Genomic DNA, 21,495 nt, shown 5'->3' on the forward strand with positions numbered 1-21,495 from the left:
ATAGATAGATAGATAGATAGATAGATAGATAGATAGATAGATAGATAGACAGACTGACAGACAGTGGGGAGTGATTAAAGAAGACAGCCAACATCAACCTCTGGCCCCCACAGACATGCACAGGTAAAATGCATACACACATGTGCACATATGTATGCACGCATGCACAATCATGCATATGTATAAATCACATACAGAGCAGTTAGCCTGCAGAAAGAGCCCTCGACTAATGCTGTTCTCACTCTGACATAGTGCCCTGGAATGGCTGTCAGGGAGGCAGGAGTCTTCCAGCTGCCTCTTGCTGGGGCTGTTGAAGCCCCATTGAAGAGTCACTGATTCTAGGGCATTTCATCTTGTGTCCTTTTATCAAAGGCAATAAAAACAGCATGCCCACCTCTCTCCAGTGTGGCCAGTGGCAAGCCAGCTCTAAACACAATTGTTATTGAACCTGGGGACAAACCCCATGTTTTCTGCCAGGCCTCCAGGCCCTCCACACTCACCACAGGCAAAGCTATATCATCTTTGGGGTGGGGACACAAGTGTAGGCTATCAGACCCTGCCTAGGTCCACTGAGTCAGTATGCCTTTCACAAGATCCCCATTAAAGGTAAGGTCTGCCCTGGGCTACCACCACGAACCAGTGGTATCATATGAGCCATATGAGTCTTTGGTCAAAACTCTCCACACAGTCAAGTGTGGTGGTCATACCTTAAATCCTACTGTTTGGGTGGCAGATGGATGCAGGTGGATCTCTCAGGATTGCAGGCCAGCCTGGTCTACATAGTGTGTTCCAAGACAGACAGGGCTACATGGTATGATGAGGGAGGGGGCGCGGGGGAAGTGGAGCGGAGAGAGGGGAGAGAAGGGAGGAGAGAAGAGGGAAAGGGAACGGGAAGAAGGAAAAGGGGAAGGAGAATAGAAGAGAGTTTAAAAAAAGAAAAGGGGGAAATGTCTCCACCCTCCATAGCTTCTGAATGGGGTTAACTCTATCACTTGGGTACCTGGTTAAAAAGAGCCAACTTATCCGTTCCCATTTCCTTCCCAGTCCATGATCCTCCTGCTACAGAGCCAACGTCAGTACATATTTGAATATGACTCCTCTGACCGCCTCCACGCAGTCACTATGCCCAGTGTCGCCCGGCATAGCATGTCCACGCACACCTCCATTGGCTACATCCGAAACATCTACAACCCACCCGAAAGCAACGCATCGGTCATCTTTGACTACAGTGATGACGGCCGCATCCTAAAGACATCCTTCCTGGGGACTGGGCGCCAGGTGTTCTACAAGTATGGCAAACTCTCCAAGTTGTCAGAGATAGTCTACGACAGCACCGCTGTCACCTTTGGATATGACGAGACCACCGGCGTCCTGAAGATGGTCAATCTCCAAAGCGGGGGCTTCTCCTGTACTATCAGGTACCGAAAGGTTGGGCCCCTCGTGGACAAGCAGATTTACAGGTTCTCTGAGGAAGGCATGATCAACGCCAGGTTTGATTACACCTATCACGACAACAGCTTCCGAATTGCCAGCATCAAACCTGTCATAAGCGAGACTCCCCTTCCCGTTGACCTCTACCGCTATGACGAGATTTCCGGCAAGGTGGAACACTTCGGCAAGTTTGGGGTCATCTACTACGACATCAACCAGATCATCACCACTGCCGTCATGACACTCAGCAAGCACTTTGACACCCATGGGCGCATCAAGGAAGTGCAATATGAGATGTTCCGGTCCCTCATGTACTGGATGACGGTGCAATATGACAGTATGGGCAGAGTCATCAAGAGGGAACTGAAACTGGGGCCCTATGCCAACACCACAAAGTACACCTATGACTATGACGGGGACGGCCAGCTCCAGAGTGTGGCCGTCAATGACCGGCCTACCTGGCGCTATAGCTATGACCTCAATGGAAACCTGCACCTGCTAAACCCAGGAAACAGTGCTCGCCTCATGCCCTTACGCTATGACCTCCGTGATCGGATAACCAGGCTAGGGGACGTGCAGTACAAAATTGATGACGATGGCTACTTGTGCCAGAGAGGCTCCGACATCTTTGAATACAACTCGAAGGGCCTTCTAACGAGAGCGTACAACAAGGCCAACGGATGGAGCGTGCAGTACCGCTACGACGGCGTGGGCCGCAGGGCTTCCTACAAGACCAACCTGGGCCACCACCTCCAGTACTTCTACTCCGACCTCCACAACCCCACCCGTATCACCCATGTTTACAACCACTCCAACTCTGAGATCACCTCGCTCTACTATGACCTCCAGGGTCACCTCTTTGCCATGGAGAGCAGTAGCGGGGAAGAGTACTACGTCGCCTCAGATAACACAGGGACCCCTCTGGCTGTTTTCAGTATCAATGGTCTCATGATCAAGCAACTGCAGTACACAGCCTATGGGGAGATTTACTACGACTCCAATCCAGACTTTCAGATGGTCATTGGCTTCCACGGAGGCCTCTACGACCCCCTCACCAAGCTTGTCCACTTTACTCAGCGTGATTATGACGTGCTGGCAGGACGGTGGACGTCCCCTGACTACACCATGTGGAGGAACGTGGGCAAGGAGCCAGCCCCCTTCAACCTGTACATGTTCAAGAACAACAATCCACTCAGCAATGAACTGGATTTAAAGAATTACGTGACAGGTGAGACCTTGCTGCCAAGGTAGGGCAGTGGCTGTCCTGGGAGACTGCTGGGCATCTGGGGAAGGGGCTTATATTTTACAGTAGAACTCTAGTGCTAACAACCCAGGGCACTGAAGGATCATGTCCAGAAAGGTGGAGAAACAGTGAAGCAGGTGTTCTGGGACATTTCCTGACCACTTCACAACTGGTCCATGAAATGACTTTGCTGAGAGCCCTTCCTACCCCAACAGGAGTCAGCTAACAGAGAGGCCTATATCAGAAGTATATAGCTCAAATTCTCTAAGTTAATAAACCAAAAGGCCTAGGGCTAGCGGCCCAGACTCTCATGGAGGATAGTATTCTAAGTAAAGACCTGGCCTGACTTCTCCCTGTAGTGTTAATGCTATCGTTAATAGGAAAGCAATGAGTTGGCAGATACCTGGTGCCTAAGCCCCTGTTACTGACCTCCAGAGGTTTCTCTGGTGAGATATATATACAGAGATCTAGCAGCAGGACAGATAGAAGGAAGTCATTGCACACATGTCCACAGGTGCATGGAATGGTGGGTACTATGGAGATGAGTAAAGACAGGACAAGAGTTAGCTGCTCAATTACGTATTCATAAAGCTTTCACATAGTAGCACCATGTGAGATTCTTAGGGTACAATGGTGGATACACCACTTTTCTCTCAAGTAAGTGTGTATAGTGTGGGGAAGGGGGGGACATGTGTGCATGTGTTTGTGTCTGTATGAGAGAGAGAGAGAGAGAGAGAGAGAGAGAGAGAGAGAGAGAGAGAGATTCCTATATAAAAGATATGGCACAATAAAGAAGCCCTGTGTCAAACTGAGCCCACAAAAGGAAAGTGACCTACTGTAACTCAAGGTTGAAAGAAGACTGAACAAAAGTCGGGACACAAGAAGCTTGCAGATCAAAGTGTAAGGAGGTTCAGTCAGAGAAAGGTGATCTATGTCACAGAATAACAAGAAAATGGTGAAATTAGGTTCCCTACCCACTCCTCTGCCCATCCAGAAAAGATGCTGATGTATTTTAGGTGTAGAAGATATAAGATGGTTAGGAACAAGACAAAGTGCTTGTCCAAAAAAAAAAAAATAGACAAAGAAATCAGGATATATAGATGGATACAGACAAACCAGGTCCAATAGGGCCAATGTCCAGCAAGCAGGCAAGGGTGATATCATCTGGCCATGCATTCTATAGAAGAAGAATAAAGGAAACCCAAGACCCCAAGTTCCAAGAGATCCACACTTCTTAGTTATGACCACAGAGGCACCCACAGTCAAGTGATCATTTGTCCACCCTCGGAAAAGAGAAAAGAGACCACAGCTGCCTGGAGCAACAGGGCTCCCTTGGTGTATTACAGGGCAGTTATTGACTTCCAGGGTCAACTGTGTTCATGCAATAAATATGTCACTGATAACTCTCACACCTTTAGAAGTTGAAACCAGTGTCCGCATCCAAGCAAAACAGCTGGAACTTTTTGTACCCAAGAGCTATGGTGAAGCTGGTTCCTTCTGTTGTCTCACCAGGAGCCTCTGCCTGCTTTGATGCCTGCCAGACCTTCCTCTCCTTCCCATTGCTAAACAGAACTTTGCCCTCAACTAACTGCCATTTCCAATTAAAATACCTCTCAGGAAGACACACACACACACATACACACATGCACGCACACACATGCGCACGCGTGCACACGCACACACACACACACATGATGGTGAATGCTATGGAGATAAATAAGACAGGACAAGGGTTAGCTGTAGAGTGATAGGAAGTGTTCCTATACACTGGGAGCCTTGCTGCACAGCTAATATCTGTGTAGAGACCTTTGTGTGGTGGAAGAGAGAGAAGAAGCCTGTTTGAGGAGAAGAGGAAAGCCAGCAAAGGTGGAGACAAAGTATATCTGTCTTAGTTTGGGGAATGAAGGAACAAACATGCTTCACAAATTCACAAATATCCCCCATACAAATAGGCTCTACCCAGCCTTGCTTAGTACTGGACTTCTTAGACATTAATCAGCCAGAAGTGAATGAAGAGAATCCCACAGAAGGAGCTGAACAGATACCTGCTGCTGCCAAGGCTCAAATGAAACCATTCACAGACTCACCCAGACCCTCAGCTATATTCCCACTTCCCTGGGGTGGGGGGGGGGAGGAAAATGAGATTATCAGGGTTTTCTAAATAGCAAGATGGCTTTCCTAATCTCTGGGCTTCATGGAGGCCGGATAAGTGGGAATCAAATCAATTTGAACGAAGTCCAGCCAAATTGAATCCAGAAGCCATTAGAGAGAGTCTAAAATAAAGGGCAGATTCACAAAAGCTGCTGTGGCAGCTGAGAAGAGGAGCCAGGAGCCAGCTGGGAGAGCAGCCAGGCTGGGCAGGACCACACCTGCAGCCGCCTGCAACCACCTGCAGTCACCTGCAGCCACCTGCTTCCACCATCGGACCCTCAGAGAACAGGCTCAGCAAAGACCACCAGCTCTTTCTCCACAGTTCTAACACTGGCTCACCTGCACGCCCTGTCTAAATCAGCCTTAATTTGCCACATAGGAGACTTGAAGTGTGATTGGACCCGCTATTCACAACGTAAGGGGAAGAGGTAATTAAGATGTAGTCAGGAGAAACTCAAAGGACAGACCCTCTCTTTCTGGAATCTAGAGGTACACTGTTTGCAAACAGCTCTCTGAAAGAAGGTGGCTGCTCCCGGTGTAAGAAAAAGTGCCATGTTTCCCAAAGAACACTAAGGCAGAGAAAATCAGTCCAAAGGGAGCTTCTCAGTCTTGGACACAGTGGACCTATGCCCAGCCCGAGTGCCACCTGGTCCTCCACCATGTCCTGATGTCAGAATCTGAGTACATCCCCAAACACCAATTCTGGTCTCACCACTCACTTGCTGTGTGACTTTAGATGAGTGTCTAGGGGATTTGTTTAGGGGACCTGTCTTTCATCACAATTGCCACACTTCAAAGAGACTAAGGGACCTGCACTGACCCCGGTGCGACAAGGATATGATGTGTGTCTTGAATAGAGGTTTCAAAGGTTTACATGAGAATCAAAGTATGTCAGAAACTTCAGAGCAGAGTTTGTAATGTCATTACACTTGTAATGACAGCAGGGTTGGGGAGGGAAGGAAGAAGGAAGGAAAGGAAGGGAAGGAGGGAGGGAGGAGGGAGAGAAGGGAGGAAGGGGAAAAGGAAGGAAGGGAGGAAAGAAGGAAAGGAAGGAAGGAAATTAAAGAAGGAAGGAAGGAAATTAAAGAAGGAAGGAAGGAACAAAGGAAAGAAGAAAGGAACCTTAAAAAACAAAAAGAAGAGAGAGGAAGAGAAGGAAAGGGACTGACAAAAGAAACAGACAAAAAGGAGCTGACCTGACAGTCCCCATTCACAGGTGTGTTCTTTAAAATCCCTAGGACATACACTATGCTGTGGTGGGCACTCCTGTCCCCAATTAAGTAAGTCTGATTTAAAATGACATCTTTCTGCCCAGAGATGTGCAGAGGTGTCCTCTCACTAAAGGGAACACCATGGGCTAGGGAGGGGACTTCCTCAAAGGAGAAAGAGGATGGTGGGAACAAGGACTTCACACACTCTTCTTGAGATTCCCCACAAGACCTGTCCGTCTCTGATGAAATTTGGGCAGGTTTATAGGGTAAGCAGATGAAAGATTCCGTGCCATGAGCACTGTGGGGACTAGTCACTTCTCATGGTCTCTAAGCTCTTTTATGTGATGCTGGCATATAGCAATCCCCCTTTAAGCACGTCTCATCTTTAGGCCAAGAGAGCAGGTCTAAGGCCTTCTGTAGTGGAGACCTAAATGGTGTTCGCAGGGAGCAGGCACCTTTGTCTCCTCTAAGTTTTAGTTAGTTTTGGTTGCAAGTCAGTCTGCTGCCCTATGTGGCAGTGATGGGGAGTTCCTTTTTGAAAAAATGGATTTCCCAAAGTAAAGAAAAAAAATTTTTTTTTTTTACATTAGTAAGTAAATGATAGCACAGGTGACACCTGGGTGTGGTAGAATATAGAAAGTCACGGCAACTAGGCATAGATATCCAAAGTAGGGAGCCAGTGTCCTGCTGCACCAAGCACCTGCCTGCCTGGCCATAGATCACTGCTAGAATAAAAGCCAGTCATTTCTGCTTGATATTGTGTTCCCTGTCTATCATCTATCTATCTATCTATCTATCTATCTATCTATCTATCTATCCCTTAGTGAGTGCAGGCATGTGTGGATGTACATGTGTTGTATGCATGTGTGTGTTTGCACATGTGTATGGAGGACCGAGATCAACGTATCTTTCCCTGTCTCTCTCCACCTTGTGTTTTGAGACAGTCTCTTACTGGGCCTAGATCAAGCTCTGGGGTTTGCCTGTCTCTGTCTCCTCTGCTCTAAAAGTACAGGTCTATCTGCCACCTCCAGGACTTCATGTACATGCTAGGGGTCTAAACTCAGGTCCTCATGCTTATGAAGAAAGTACTTACCAACTGAGTCCTCTTCCCAGCCCCACAATGTACATTTCAAGACAATTTCAAACCTATATTCATTTTTTAATTTTTATTATATTTTATTTTTCTTTTGGTATTTTAAAATATAATGAGTTTCAATATGGCATTTCCATACATACTTTTTCTTATATGCCCCCCAACTACACTACACTCCCACCCACCAACCATTGTTCTTCTCTTTCCCCAATTATCCCACCTTCTGGCTTTATATCATATGCTATTACACGCACACGCACACACTTAGGATTCCTTTCCATGGTCAGTCTTGACTGACACTAGACTCAGAGGCATGGTAGAACCCTCTCTGAGAAGCAATATGAGTACCATAGTTCTTCTTAGGACACATATGTACATGTACATAAAAACAGGATTCTCAGAGGACAGAAAACATGGCACTCTTCAGAGTCCTGCTTATTCCACTTAACATAAGAATTTCTATCCATTCTCCTGAAAACGTAATTTCACTTTTCTTTACAACTAAAAGTATCATTTTGTGATCCAAGCAGTGAGTGGTGGTACATGCCTTTAATCCCAGTACTTGAAAGGCAGAGACAGGCAATCTCTTTGAGTTCAAGGCCAGCGTGGTCTACAGATTGAGTTTCAGGACAGCCAAGGCTACACTGTGAAACACTGTCTTGAAAAAAATATCATGCCGGGTGGTGGTGGCGAATGCCTTTAATCCTAGCACTTGGGAGGCAGAGGCAGGTGGATTTCTGAGTTTGAGGCCAACCTTGTCTCAAAAAACCAAAAAGAAAAAAGAAAAAGAAAGAAAGAAAGAAAAAAATATCATTTTGTGTACAAGCACCACATTTTCTTTATCCATTCATTTGTTAATGGACACCTAAGCTGATCCCACTTCTTAGCTATTGTGAATGGCATTTATTTTTACTACATATTAGCTCTGTGTGACCTAGAAGTTACGATGCAGACCAGGCTGAGACCACCTACCTCAGCCTCTCAAATAATTAAAGAGATTAAAGAGGTCTACCACACACCAGGCAGAATAACATTCTTTTTTTTTTTTTTTTGAGTGATTTATTTATTTTTATTTTATTTGCATTGGTGTTTTGTCTGCATATATATCTGTGTGAATATGTTAGATCTCCTGGACCTGGAGTTACAGACAGTTGTGAGCTGCCATGTGGGTGCTGGGAATTGAACCTGGATCCTCTGGAAGAGCAGCCAGTGCTCTTAAGGGCTGAGCCATCTCTCCATGACTTTCATGTCATTTTTCTCTTTGTGGTGTTGGGAATGGAACTCAGGGTCTCGTGCATGCTAGGCAAGTCATCTGCTACTGGTTCACAGGCCCTCACACTACCCTGAGCTGAACTCTCACCCGTGTAAATCCCAGGCCATTCAAAGATGGAATGTGTCCACACAAAAGACAGGTGGGTCACAGATACCACATCATTTCTCAGAGAGCGATATTCTGTGCCTTTATTTACTACCATCAGCAATGTCTAGCTCCCACAACAGTCCTGGTACAGGAAGGAGTCATACCTGAGACACCCCCCCCCCAGGTCTAGAGGGCAGGTCTAGAGGGGTCCTCTGTCACATTTGTGCTGCACTGGATAGGTTTTACCAGGAATGTTCTGGTCCATTCATTCATTTCATACACTTACTGAGTCTCTGTTTTGTGCCAAGCATCATGGTAAGGGACACATCTGAGAATAAAATAAATTTTTAGGATCTGGGTATGGTAGCACACGCCTTTAATCCCAGAATTCAGGAGGCAGAGGCAGGAGGACTTCTATCACTTGGAGGCCACCCTGGTCTTCATAACAGGCTCCAGGGAGAGCATGAGGAGGGTCCTTAGGTCCTTAAAGGTCTCTCAGTGACCTTGGCTTTTCCACTGATAAAAGTCTTCTGGGAGCTCTGAGCAAGGAAGTGGCCTTGTCTGTTCCTTGTTTATGACTTGTCTGGCTACTGTACTGATAAGTGGAACAAAGACTGGGAGCAGCAAACCAGTTAGACATATCCAAGTCCAGGCAGGATGCGATGGGCCAGGAGGGTAGAGATGGCAGATGCAACAAGAAGCCAACACATTCCTGTATTGTTCTCAAAAATAAAAGCAAAGAATATTAATGAGCCCCTCCCCCCAAAAAAAAAATCCACACCAAGGTAATTTCAGGAAACAAGGCAACCAAGGAGGTTTTTGTCATGAGACACCTAAGACATGAGACTTTGCAAAGAGAAAAAGGTTCATTTAACCCCCAGTTTGGAAGGTCAAGAGCTAGATGACAGACCACCTCTTCCTGTGGGGGCTACCTCACAGCATGGCTGATGACAATGGTAGAATCACTTGTGTGACCATGGGCACATCTCAAAGGACAGAAGGGGACAGGCTGGAGCCTTCCAGAACAGTCCTCTCAGGGCTTCCAAGGGTAGGCTGGGTGTAGCTGAGTAGGTACAGTGCTTGCCTAACATACATGAAGCCCATTTTCATGCTCAGCACCACAATTCACCAAATAAGTTGATACATGGTGGTAACCTCAGCACGCCAGAGGAGGAGACAGGAGGATCGGAACTTTAAGGTCATCCTCAGCTACATAGTGAGCGCAAGGCCAGACTGGAATACCTGAGACCCAGTATCAAGGAAGGGGAAGAGAAAAAGAAACAGAACACAACACCCCAGTGACCTATGAACCTACCACAGGGCCAGGCTTATAAAAGGTACCACCACCTCCCAGTAACACCACCCTGAGGACTTTAATTACTTCGGGTCCTTGACATACAGTTAAACCATATGCAAATCCTAGCACTAGGTAGCCAAACCAAAATTTGCCCATGAAGGTTCATAGTAGCATTGTTTATAGTGGTTAAAAAAAAAAAAGTATAAACCACCCACCCAGTTATCTATCAACTGATGAATGGAGAGAATGTGAACTGTTAATACAATGGAACAGTATTCTGTCACAGAGAGAGAGAGAGAGAGAGAGAGAGAGAGAGAGAGAGAGAGAGAGAGAGAGATTGGTACTTTAATCCCAGCACTCAGGAGGCAGAGGCAGATTAACATCTGTGAGTTCAAGGCCAGCCTGGTCTATAAAGTAAGTTCTAAGACAACCAGGGCTGTTACAAAAAGAAACCCTGTCAAAAAAAAATGTATTCTGTGGTTGAACCACACAGTGGTTTTATAGAAATTTATATAAAATGTCCAGAACATAGCCAGATCTAAGGCTGGGGTAGCTTAGGGACTGTGGGACATGGCCAAACAGTGTGACTGATAATCCCAGTGAGGTTTCTTTGTGGGGTCCAAGTGTCATGAATTAGAGAGTGACAATGGCTGCCAACATTTTGAATATACTAGAGACCACTGATTTGGGTGGGCACCTTAAAATGGTGAGTTTCATGTTATATAAAATTTACTTCAATGTTAAATAAAAAAGACGAGGGAGAGTTTCCCAATGGATTGGATGTGGGGGTGAGAAAATAAAGGAGACAGGGATGGTGGGCAGAAGAATAGAGATACAATTACTTGGAGGAGAAAAGAGAGGCACAAGGCAGGTCAAGAATTCAGTTTTGGACTCATCAAAACTGGAAACAGACAGGATGCACAAGTGCTGAGCTTAGAAGAAGGCTGGGCAGGGCTGGGCAGTTAGAATCAGCATCAGCCTGGAAGCAGCATCCACCTCTCAAGACTAGATGATTACATAACATAGAAAACTTTTGGCTAAGGAGATGCCACCATAGGTAAAGGAGCTTGCCATTCAAGGTTGGTGAGCTCAATCCCTGGAACCTCTTTAAAAAAAAAAAAAAAAAAAAGGTAGATGGAGAAAATCAATCTGCAAAGTTGTCCTCTGATGTCCACATGCATGCCCTGGCATGTGTGCTCCACCCCCAACTTATAAATACCAATAATAACTGGGTGAGGCAGATAGGTCCAGACAAGATAAGAACGTGGTCAGCATGGGGTTTGGTAATGTGGAGATTCCTCCAGACTTGACACATGAGATTTCTGTACCATAGTGGGGGTCAAAAGCCTGGCTCAAAGATGTGAGAAGAATAGCAAGCAATGAGTACAGAGGATTAGTATGAGCTTAGGAGGACTTTGTAAAAGCAAATATAGAATGTGCAATAGGAGTAAGAAAACAACTGTTTGGGGGAGGACACTTAGCAGCATCTTAGTATGTGGTGGGGAAAATCCATCCGAAGGGTTAGTGAGTCACTGCTGTGGAATGAGGAAAGATTCTTAGAGTGATGGCCTTGAGTTGGCAAGGACATGCACACAGTGGAGGGCTCCACACGCACAGCTCTCATAGTGGAATGGGAACAAAAAAAAGCAAGAGTTCCAGAGTGCAGAGGCTGAGCCACAGTGGCGTGGGCAAACAGGATAGCATTGGAGGAGGCCCTTCTCTGGCTGCTTCGGTTTCTGCAGAAAAGCAGGAAACAAGGCTGACTGCTGGTGGGAAGGAGGGAGGGAAAGAATTTTGTAGAGGCCTGGAGAGAAATGAGCAAGCAAAAATAAAAATATACAGGAGGGAAATATGGTAGTGCGTGTCCCTTAATCATGCACTTAGGAGGTTGAGGCAGGAGGATCACCACGAGTTCTAGTCCAGCCTGGTCTGTGTATGAGGCTATGTCTCAAAAAATAGATGCCAGATAGATAGATAGATAGATAGATAGATAGATAGATAGATAGGTGAGTAGGTGGATGGACAGTGGGTGGATGGATGGATGGATGGATGGGCAGGTGATGGATAGATAGACTAGATAGATAGATACATAGATACATAGATACATAGATATATACATAGATACATAGATACATAGAGATATACATAGATATATAGATATATACATAGGTACATAGATATATACATAGATACATAGATATATACATAGATACATAGATATATACATAGATATATAGATAGATACATACATAGATACATAGATAGAGGATAGATACAGAGCTAATACCCAAGAGTGAATGAACAGCTAAAAGGAGTAAAGGAAGTCAGGAGGGTGGCATGCAGCAGGAAGCACCCTAGAGAGTCATGATCAGGGATTTTCAGTGATACCTGCAAGCATGGTGATGGTGTTTTCTCCAACAGCATTCAGCTGCGCAGATGCAAAAGTGCATAGATACTAGCTTGGATATGATTAGTACTATGATTTCACCAAGCAGGAATGAGGAAGTGAAAGCAGACAGCAGATCTTCAAATACACTCCCAAGGAACGAGTCCAGGGGTTGGTCAGGGAATGTGTGCTAGGTTGGGAGGAAATAAATGAGCAGGAAGTTGAGAGTTGAGAAAATAAATGAGCTCAACAGGGAAAAGGAGTTTGGGATGGATGGATGGATGGATGGATGGATGGATGGATGGATGGATACAATGGATGGAAGGATGGATGGATGGATGGATGGATGGATGGATGGATGTGATGGATGGATGGATATGATAGATGGATGGATGAAATGGATGGATAGATGGATAGATAAATGGATGGGATGGATGGATGTTATAGATGGAAGGATGGATGGGTGGATGGATGGCCCTGGGTGTTGTGTAATAAGCCAGAGAGCTGAGGCCAGAGGGCTGTGTATATGAAAATGACAATAATTGAGGACCAGAATTATAATTGACAAAATCACTAAGAACTGGTTCAGAGGCAGAGGCAGCACACTTCACAGAATTCAGGTGAGTAGCCCAAGGTCAGCCATGGTCCAGAGGCTGAAGCCAGGGTAGGGAGACCAGTGCTCTGTAGGAAGAGGTTTAAATTGTAGCAAGAGGGAAAGGGGGCTGTTAAACTCTGAAGACATGGCAAGCATTCTTAAAGGCAGATTTGAACTCCAGGGGCCCAGTGAACTATTTCAGAACTTAATAAAGGCAGAAAGGGAGCAGGAAAGAGGCAAGGCCAGGATGTGACCACAGATCTCAGGTGCCTTGGTGAATAGAAATAAAGAACAAAATGAGACCAGCCCTTCCGCACGCCAGTCTGATGGCCGTAAGGAAAATGGAAGTGCACTGAGTAAGGACTCCCTGGGCCATGGAGATCAGGAGGCCTGGTGGGGATCTGTCTTACTCAGAAAACTTGGACCATCCACCAGGTGTGTAGGACATATTATATAAATCCAAATGCAATGGCTGGGATGTTTACCTGATTAGGGCTGGTCTCTTGATGTCTCTTTGAAAGACAGGAGATCTAAAGAAATGGGTGGGCCCAGGAACTAAACATCTGTTCATCATGTCCAGCCCTGAAGACTCCCTGCCCCGACTCCCCCCCCCCCCCCGCCCCCAAAGCCAGTTTGAGTGCAGAGCCCCAGGGCAAACATCCCACACCATGATCTCAGTCACCACTCATCCCCCTGGTTGATCATTGCCTCTAGCTTCTGACACACTGTCTGGCCCATGATAGCTCATAGGAGGGGCTGGAGAGATAACTCAGCCATTAAGAGCACTGGCTGCTCTTCCAGAGGTCCTGAGTTCAATTCCCAGAACCCACATGGTGACTCACAACTGCCTATAACTGTAGCCCCATGGGATCCGATGCCCTCTTCTGGTGTGCAGACATATGATTATACATAAAGTACGTAAATAAAAAAGTCTTTTTAAAAATAAGTTCGTGTGACTTTCAAGTAAATTATTAGCTGAGTTGTCAACATGCCAGATTCTCAGATTGTATACTGAGTTCTTTACATGTTTTTTCCTCCAGTACTTACATCAACGCAATGAGGTAGAACAATTATAGTCTTAATTCAAAATTGAAGGACCTGAGGTTAACAGGTTAACATAGCCAAGCTCACACAGCCAGGAGACTTGAAGTTGAATCTGTCCATTCTGCAACTGGCCTTTGTAATCACAACATAGTGGCTATCAACGGCCACCTTGTGAGAGATATCCTCTTCCTTGGTCACATATCTCTGAGCTGGGTAGCAGACATGGCTCAGCAGTCAAAAGTACATACTGCTTTTGCAGAGGACCCAGGTTTGGTTCCAAGCATTTATGTGGTATCTCACAACCATCTAAAACTCCAGTTCCAGGAGATCTGATGCCCTCCTCTGGCCTCTGTTGGTACTACACATTAAGCAAAACACTAATATACATTAGAAAAATTAATTATTTTTTAGAGAATCTCTGGTTCTGGTTCCCAGAGGCTGTCATCAAATACTGCCAGCCTCTTCTCTTACCCATCCGCCTAGTTATTTTGTTCTCTCTGCAAGATCCACTGCAGCCTCCTGCCCCTGTGATTTCAGAAGTCTATTTTTTCCTTCTGCCATAGATGTGAAAAGCTGGCTTGTGATGTTTGGATTTCAGCTCAGCAACATCATTCCTGGATTCCCAAGAGCCAAAATGTATTTTGTGCCTCCCCCCTATGAACTGTCAGAGAGTCAAGCAAGTGAGAATGGACAGGTAAGTAGCCAGGTCGGAGGTGAACATTTGATGAGAATCCAAACAAGAATCCTCATTTTCTTTCATAGACACTGCCACACGGGAGCCAGGGGCCTGCTGGGAAAAAAAAAAAAACACTGAGGCTGGGTATAAAAGCTATGCAGAAGCAGAGACTTCCCGGGCAGAGAGAATGCCATTGCCATCCTTTCTAGTATGGCCCATATTTCTTCCCAACCTCAATGATTACCTTAATTGTGGTATCATTGTCTGTTCAGTATCTACCCTCCAGTCACTCCTTGATTAACAATAGCCCAGAGGAATCCAGTGGCAACCTGCCATCTGGACTGCTGTAAGATCATAACCCTTTCAGCTTTTTATGGGACGCAATAAAACTGTGGTTTGCAGTTTCTGTCCCATTAAAGAGCATTTTTATGCCCTACATAAAAACCTCAGCACGTTATGGCCCAAATGCATATAGATTGAGTTTTAGAACATAATGTGTGCCTGGATCTTCCTCTGATGACCGAAGGGTGGTCAGTTTCAATTTGGGTGCAGCTGAGACCTCAGCCACAAGCAGATGGGCAGCTCGGAGACTGCATTGAGCTGACCCCCTCCCCGCTCCCCATATGGGACCAGGGCTCTGCTCTGTGGCTGTCTAGAAGGTCTCAGCTGCTCTGAATAGTCATCCAGATTGTGTGACTATGGAGAGGCAAGGAGGAGCTGCTGGGTAATTGAGAATGGCATTCTCTCTATCCTGCCCCTCGGGGACCACTCAGTGGATGAATAGCCATCATTTCCCTCATTTATCTAAGTGCCGTTACCTCCCAAACACAGCCTCTCCCATTATCCCAGCCTGTCCCCCAACCACCAATTGAGACAAGTTGTCATTTGTGAGTGGAGAACACAAGGCCAAGGAGATAATGGTGACTTCATTCCTCCGCAGAACCAGGGCTGAGATCCAAAGCAACGACTCAGAGTGGGGAGGAGGAGGAGGGGGATTCCCTCTGGCCCTCGCAGCCTGCATCTCTTAGCCCAGAGCTCTCAAATATGAATATGCACACAAATCACCTAGAGTACCTGGCTGGAACACAGCCTCAGCTCAGCAGCCTGAGAGCTGCTTTTAACAGGGCTATGAGCCCCAATGATCCATCTACCCGCTGGCCTCACTTTGAGTAAAGACAGTGACTATCCAAGCCACTGGTTTTGGAGAAGGGCAGGTTCCAACAGTGGGGCTGCCAGCTGCTCAGACACCTGATCCCCACATCAGGACATCCATGGGTCTGAAATGTACCCAGATAGCTATAGCACCACAAATGCAGATTATCTCTTGGCTCCCACAGGTGGGGGGGGAGGGGATGCACAGCCCGCATACGGATTCAGGCAAGATGGAGAACCTCTTTCGCCATCTTTCCGTGAGTGGCATGGTGACAAAGTGAACAGAGCACCCCATTAGAGGACTGGGAACCAGCCCGCCTGCCCTAGTTATAAAAGGTAGGGCTGTATCGGTACACACAGGCTCAGCAGATCAAGCCCGAAAGAGCACTCAGCATCCATCTTTGTAGTTCTTGCTTCAGAACTTCCGGCGCTACCTTCTGACCTATCCTTTTTGTCTTGTGCTCATAGCTCATTACAGGTGTCCAGCAGACAACAGAGAGGCATAACCAGGCCTTCCTGGCTCTGGAAGGACAGGTCATCTCTAAAAAGCTCCACGCCAGCATCCGAGAGAAAGCAGGCCACTGGTTTGCTACCACCACGCCCATCATCGGCAAAGGCATCATGTTTGCCATCAAAGAAGGGCGGGTGACCACAGGTGTGTCCAGCATCGCCAGTGAGGACAGCCGCAAGGTGGCATCCGTGTTGAACAACGCCTACTACTTGGACAAGATGCACTACAGCATCGAGGGCAAGGACACACACTACTTTGTGAAGATCGGCGCAGCGGATGGTGACCTGGTCACGCTGGGAACCACCATTGGGCGCAAGGTGCTGGAGAGTGGGGTGAACGTGACGGTGTCACAGCCCACGCTCCTGGTGAATGGCAGGACTCGAAGGTTCACCAACATTGAGTTCCAGTACTCCACACTGCTACTCAGCATCCGCTATGGTCTCACCCCTGACACGCTGGACGAAGAGAAGGCCCGAGTCCTGGACCAAGCGAGACAGAGGGCCCTGGGTACTGCCTGGGCCAAGGAGCAGCAGAAAGCCAGGGACGGGAGAGAGGGCAGCCGCCTGTGGACGGAGGGCGAGAAGCAGCAACTCCTGAGCACGGGACGGGTGCAAGGTTATGAGGGCTATTACGTGCTTCCGGTGGAACAGTACCCAGAGCTGGCAGACAGTAGCAGCAACATCCAGTTCTTAAGACAGAATGAGATGGGAAAGAGGTAACAAAATAACCTGCTGCCACCTCTTCTCTGGGTGGCTCAGCAGGGGCAACTGTGACCTCCTCTCCTAAGGAGACGAAGACCTAACAGGGGCACTGAGGCCGGGCTGCGTTAGGATCCCAAGTGGCAAGAAAGCTCACATTTTTTGAGTTCAAATGCTACTGTCCAAGCGCAAAGTCCCTCATCCTGAAGTAGACTAGAGCTCGGCCACAAATTCTGAGGAAAATAAAACTAAAGGATGAAAGAATGAACGAAGGAAAACACACAAAATGTTTCAAGTTCCCCTAAAATATGACCCACTTGTTCCGGGTCTAAGGCAGAAAAAAGACACAGAATAGCCAAAAGGAAAGGAACATAAAAGAAACAATTTTTTTTTTTTTTTTTAAAAAAAGAAGCAAACAAAAAGACAAACACACCACCGACCTACAAACGAAGAAATGAAGACGAGAAGGCCTCACATCCTAATACCTCACTCATTCACACGTGAGCAACACAAAGACATTCACAAGGGCCGGCATCACCAGACCAGCTGAGGACGACTCAGACTGACTGTTGGACAAACACTTGCGACGTTTTCGTTTAAGCAAATACAGGTGCATTTAAAAACACGACTTTGGGGGTGATTTGTGTGTAGCGCCTGGGGAGGGGGGGGGCACAAAAGTGGAGGATCGAGCACTGGAAATACTTTTTAAAGAAAAAGAAAAACACAAGAAAAAAAAAATCAATATCAGAAGTCAAAGCGAAACAATACCGTCCGGCACTTAACTCTCAGGTCCCCACTTAGTCAGGCCTGAGCTAATTTATTTGAGCGCAGAGTGTAAAATTTAATTCAAAATGGTGGCTATACTCACTACACATAAATCTCATACTCTTTTTGTCTTTGGAGATTCCATTGTGGACAGTAATACGCAGTTACAGGGTGTAGTCTGTTTAGATTCCGTAGTTTGTGGGTATCAGTTGCGGTAGAGACGCAACATTTGTGACTCTGTTGCTAACGGTTACCACTTCCGATCGCCCTGTACATACATATGCCGTAAGGCGCAATCACTGTTTCAGACTTAAAAATTATTAGTGTGTTTGTTTGGTCCAGAAACTGAGACAATCACATGACAGTCACCACGAGGAGAGAAAATAAAAAAAATAAATAAATAAATAAAAACAAAAAAAAAATTTTAAAAAGTGAAAAAAAAAAAAAACACACAAAAAAAAAAGTCTAATAAGAACTTTGGTACAGGAACTTTTTTGTAATATACATGTATGAATTGTTCATCGAGTTTTTATATTAATTTTAATTTGCTGCTAAGCAAAGACTAGGGACAGGCAAAGATAATTTATGGCAAAGTGTTTAAATTGTTTATACATAAATAAAGTCTCTAAAACTCCTGTGGACACTGATGTTCTGTGGAAATGCTTTATGGTGGGATTTGCAGGGGGTTCTCAATCTGTGGGCCACAACCTCCCACAGGGGTCACGTGTCATTATAATTCAAAACTGTAGCAAAATTATGATTATGAAACAGCAGTGGTGTTGTTTTATGGTTGGTGGAGGGGTCACCACAGCATGTGTTAAAGGGTTACAGGGTTAGGAAGACTGAGAGCCACTAAAGGCAGGAGAAATGGGGAGCCTGAGCTGGCCCAGATCAAGGACCCCTTATCCCCAAAATCTGGAACCAGGAAAGCTAGTGGAGTAGGATTTTTTTTTCAGACCTCAGACTAAGAGCACGTACATAACAAGAGATCAAAGCTTGAGACTCACTTCTGGTTCATAAACATTATACACAGACCCTGGAGGTCACTATACAGTGTTCAGTCTTTTATTTTATTATGGAACAGAGTCTCTATATGTAGCCCAGGCTGCCTAAAGGTCACTATAGAGACCAAACTCAAACTTGCAGAGACATGTCTGCCTTTTTTCCCAAGTGCTGGGATTAACAGAGTTGATAATTTTAAAGTTTTTTTTTTTTTTTTTTTTACAAATTTATTATATTATTTATGTATATGAGTACACTGTCTTTGGACACACACCAGAAGAGGGCACCGGATCCCATTACAGATGGTTGTGAGCCACCATGTGGTTGCTGGGAATTGAACTCAGGACCTCTGGAAGAGCAGTCAGGGCTCTTAACCACTGAGCCATCTCTCCAGCCCAATAATTGTATACTTATAACAGTTTAGTTTGGAATTTTCTAATTGTAACCTTGTATCTGGGTTCAAGAACTTCAGGTTGTTTTGTTTTGTTTTGTTTTGTTTTGTTTTGTTTTGTTTTTATTAGGGATGCTTAGCCTATCCTTGGACATCTGGGAAAAGAATTGATTTTATTTTGGTTAGGGAGGAAGGACTCCTTTTGTTTGTGTCTGTGTTTTGTTTTATGGTGAGAGGGAGGGGACATTGAGACAGGGCCCCATGTGCTCCAAGTGCTCCTCAAACTGCTCTTTAGTCCAAATCGAACAGCTGGTCCTTCCACCTGTACCACACACGTGCTGGGATGATAGACCTGTGTCCCCAAACATCTGGAGCATCTTTGATAGTGCTCCCCCAAATGTCCTAGTGACTCTGAGACTTCTCCACTCTAGAGGACAAGAGAATCTGCCCTTGGTGTGTGAGGACCCTCAGACCCGCCTGTACATGGATAGATCCCTCCAGCCCTCCTGGGACAGCAGGGACCTCTCTGTCAATAGCAGACTATCCAGGGTGATAACGCCCACCACTCTGGCAGCTTGCACACCGTGTGGCTGTGTGTGTTCATTGATACATTCTTCTTCCCAGCTAGATCAACTTACCTGCAAACGTAAATGCATTGAGCAAATCAAGTAACAAGAGCCCTTTGGGGGTTTAATTTATTTTTGTTTTATACCACTTCTACAGCTAAAACAGCACCAACAACCAGTATGAATCTGTGCTTTCTGGGTTGCTGTTCTCAATTGTGGCTCTGCAATGCAGCGTTTCCACAGGACACCCCCCCTACACACACACACACACACACACACACACACACACACACACACACACACACCACACCTTTCATTCACTGAACAGCATCTTATTGAGAAGGCACCACAGGAACCAGGTTAAGGCCTCGGATGCAGAAGAGAAGTAGACACAAACAGAAGCTCATGCCTCATGAAACTTGCAGGCAGATAAACGGGGAGACAGCAGACCAAAAATAGCTCTAGAAATGAAAAACAGCAGGGGTGTTTCGGTGCCGAGAATGAAGATTTATGATGCAACGGCAGGTTCTGAAGGTTCAGCAGGAGTTAGCCAGGTGAACAGAAGGGAACCCATTCCTGAGGCAGAGACTAGAGAACGCAGAGTCACTGTGGCAGAGAGAGCAAAGTCAGTTCAAGGATAGGAAGGTGGGTGGTGAGGCAGAAACATAAAAGAGCTGGTTGAGTTCAGAAGATGTACAAGTAAAAGCCTGGATTCTATTTACCTGTCTGTCTGTCTGTCTGTCTGCCTGCTTGCCTGTCTGTCTGTCTGTCTGTTTATTTGGCCTGGATCCTTTTAAATGGTAGCAAAAGTTCTGTCTGTCTGTCTGTCTGTCTGTTTATTTGGCCTGGATCCTTTTAAATGGTAGCAAAAGTTCTGTCTGTCTGTCTGTCTGTCTATTTCGCCTGGATTCTTTTAAATGGTAGCAAAAGGTCTGTCTGTCTATTTCGCCTGGATTCTTTTAAATGGTAGCAAAAGGAAGCCATTGATTTCAGTGTCGTAAGTGCTGTACTGTGGTGTACAGAACAGGTACTGAAGCAGCTGAAATAGTATCATAAGTGAGATGAGGAGGAGGCTGAGGGAACCTTGAGTCTAAGGTAGAGGTATCAGCACCTCAGGGGGGATATGGAGGTAAGCTGAGCAGTGCGAGTTCAAGACTACTCTCCTGTGCCAGTCACTATGCAGGTGGGAAACATTAGAGGACAGCATTTATCTGGTATGTGGGGGGAATCAGACTCAAAGACCTCATGTCCATAACTTCTCCTAGAAGTCTGGCTAATTTGTCCTTTGCCCTAGTACCTGCTGAGATCTCCGACTCTCTGCCCTCCGGGTTATCCAGCCAGTTTCCAAGTGGCCTCCATGAGCAGAAAGGGAGACAGGGTTAGCCTTACTTAAACCATGCCTCAGGAGTTGCCCAGAGAAGAACATGGCTCCAGAAGCATCTCTCTCGGCTGCAGTCTAAGTAGCCTGATTCCCCAGATATAGTGGGTGGGGTTATCATCCTCAGGAGTGGGTAGAGATAGCTGTGGGCTGTGGAACCTAGAGATATGATCACAGAACAGCCTCAGATGCTGCTGCTGGACACTTCAGTGAAATAAACAAGGAAGATGTCTCACCAGGTTGATGCACCTGTAAAGTTGTACAGGGAATTGGCCCCAGACCATGGGGACTCATTTAATCCAAGACTTTTCTATGCCCCTGCAGCCTCTTGAGTATTTCTAGAAACTACATATCAGAAGAATTTCACAAACAGGAGAACATCTCCTCTTTGGGGTCCACTGTCTTTGAAATATCCCTTAGTTTCCTGTTATATACCTGCAGACCCGGCCCCACATTGTACACCAGAGAGATACATCCATAGGAGAAGGAAGCAGTTCTGTCTGGCTGAAAAGTCCCTTACCTCTTCTCAAGCTAGGACAACGACT

At 46.0% G+C, this 21,495-nt stretch overlaps 1 protein-coding gene across 11 annotated transcripts in view; it reads left to right on the plus strand.

The window, feature by feature from the left end:
• The window catches only part of Tenm2 (teneurin transmembrane protein 2), a 1,226,193-nt gene extending 1,207,939 nt beyond the window's left edge, over positions 1 to 18,254 (plus strand). For all 11 annotated transcript variants that reach the window (XM_034506847.2, XM_076937038.1, XM_034506844.2 and 8 more), the window contains 3 exons: positions 1,045 to 2,659; positions 14,375 to 14,505; positions 16,108 to 18,254. In XM_034506847.2, the coding sequence (XP_034362738.1) occupies positions 1,045 to 2,659; positions 14,375 to 14,505; positions 16,108 to 16,869 (2,508 nt within the window). In that variant the 3' untranslated portion in view covers positions 16,870 to 18,254. The remainder of the gene's footprint in view (positions 1 to 1,044; positions 2,660 to 14,374; positions 14,506 to 16,107) is intronic.
• The last annotated feature ends 3,241 nt before the right edge of the window (positions 18,255 to 21,495 follow it).

Source organism: Arvicanthis niloticus, chromosome 6 (genome assembly GCF_011762505.2).
Source record: "Arvicanthis niloticus isolate mArvNil1 chromosome 6, mArvNil1.pat.X, whole genome shotgun sequence".
Taxonomy (NCBI): Eukaryota; Metazoa; Chordata; class Mammalia; order Rodentia; family Muridae; genus Arvicanthis; species Arvicanthis niloticus.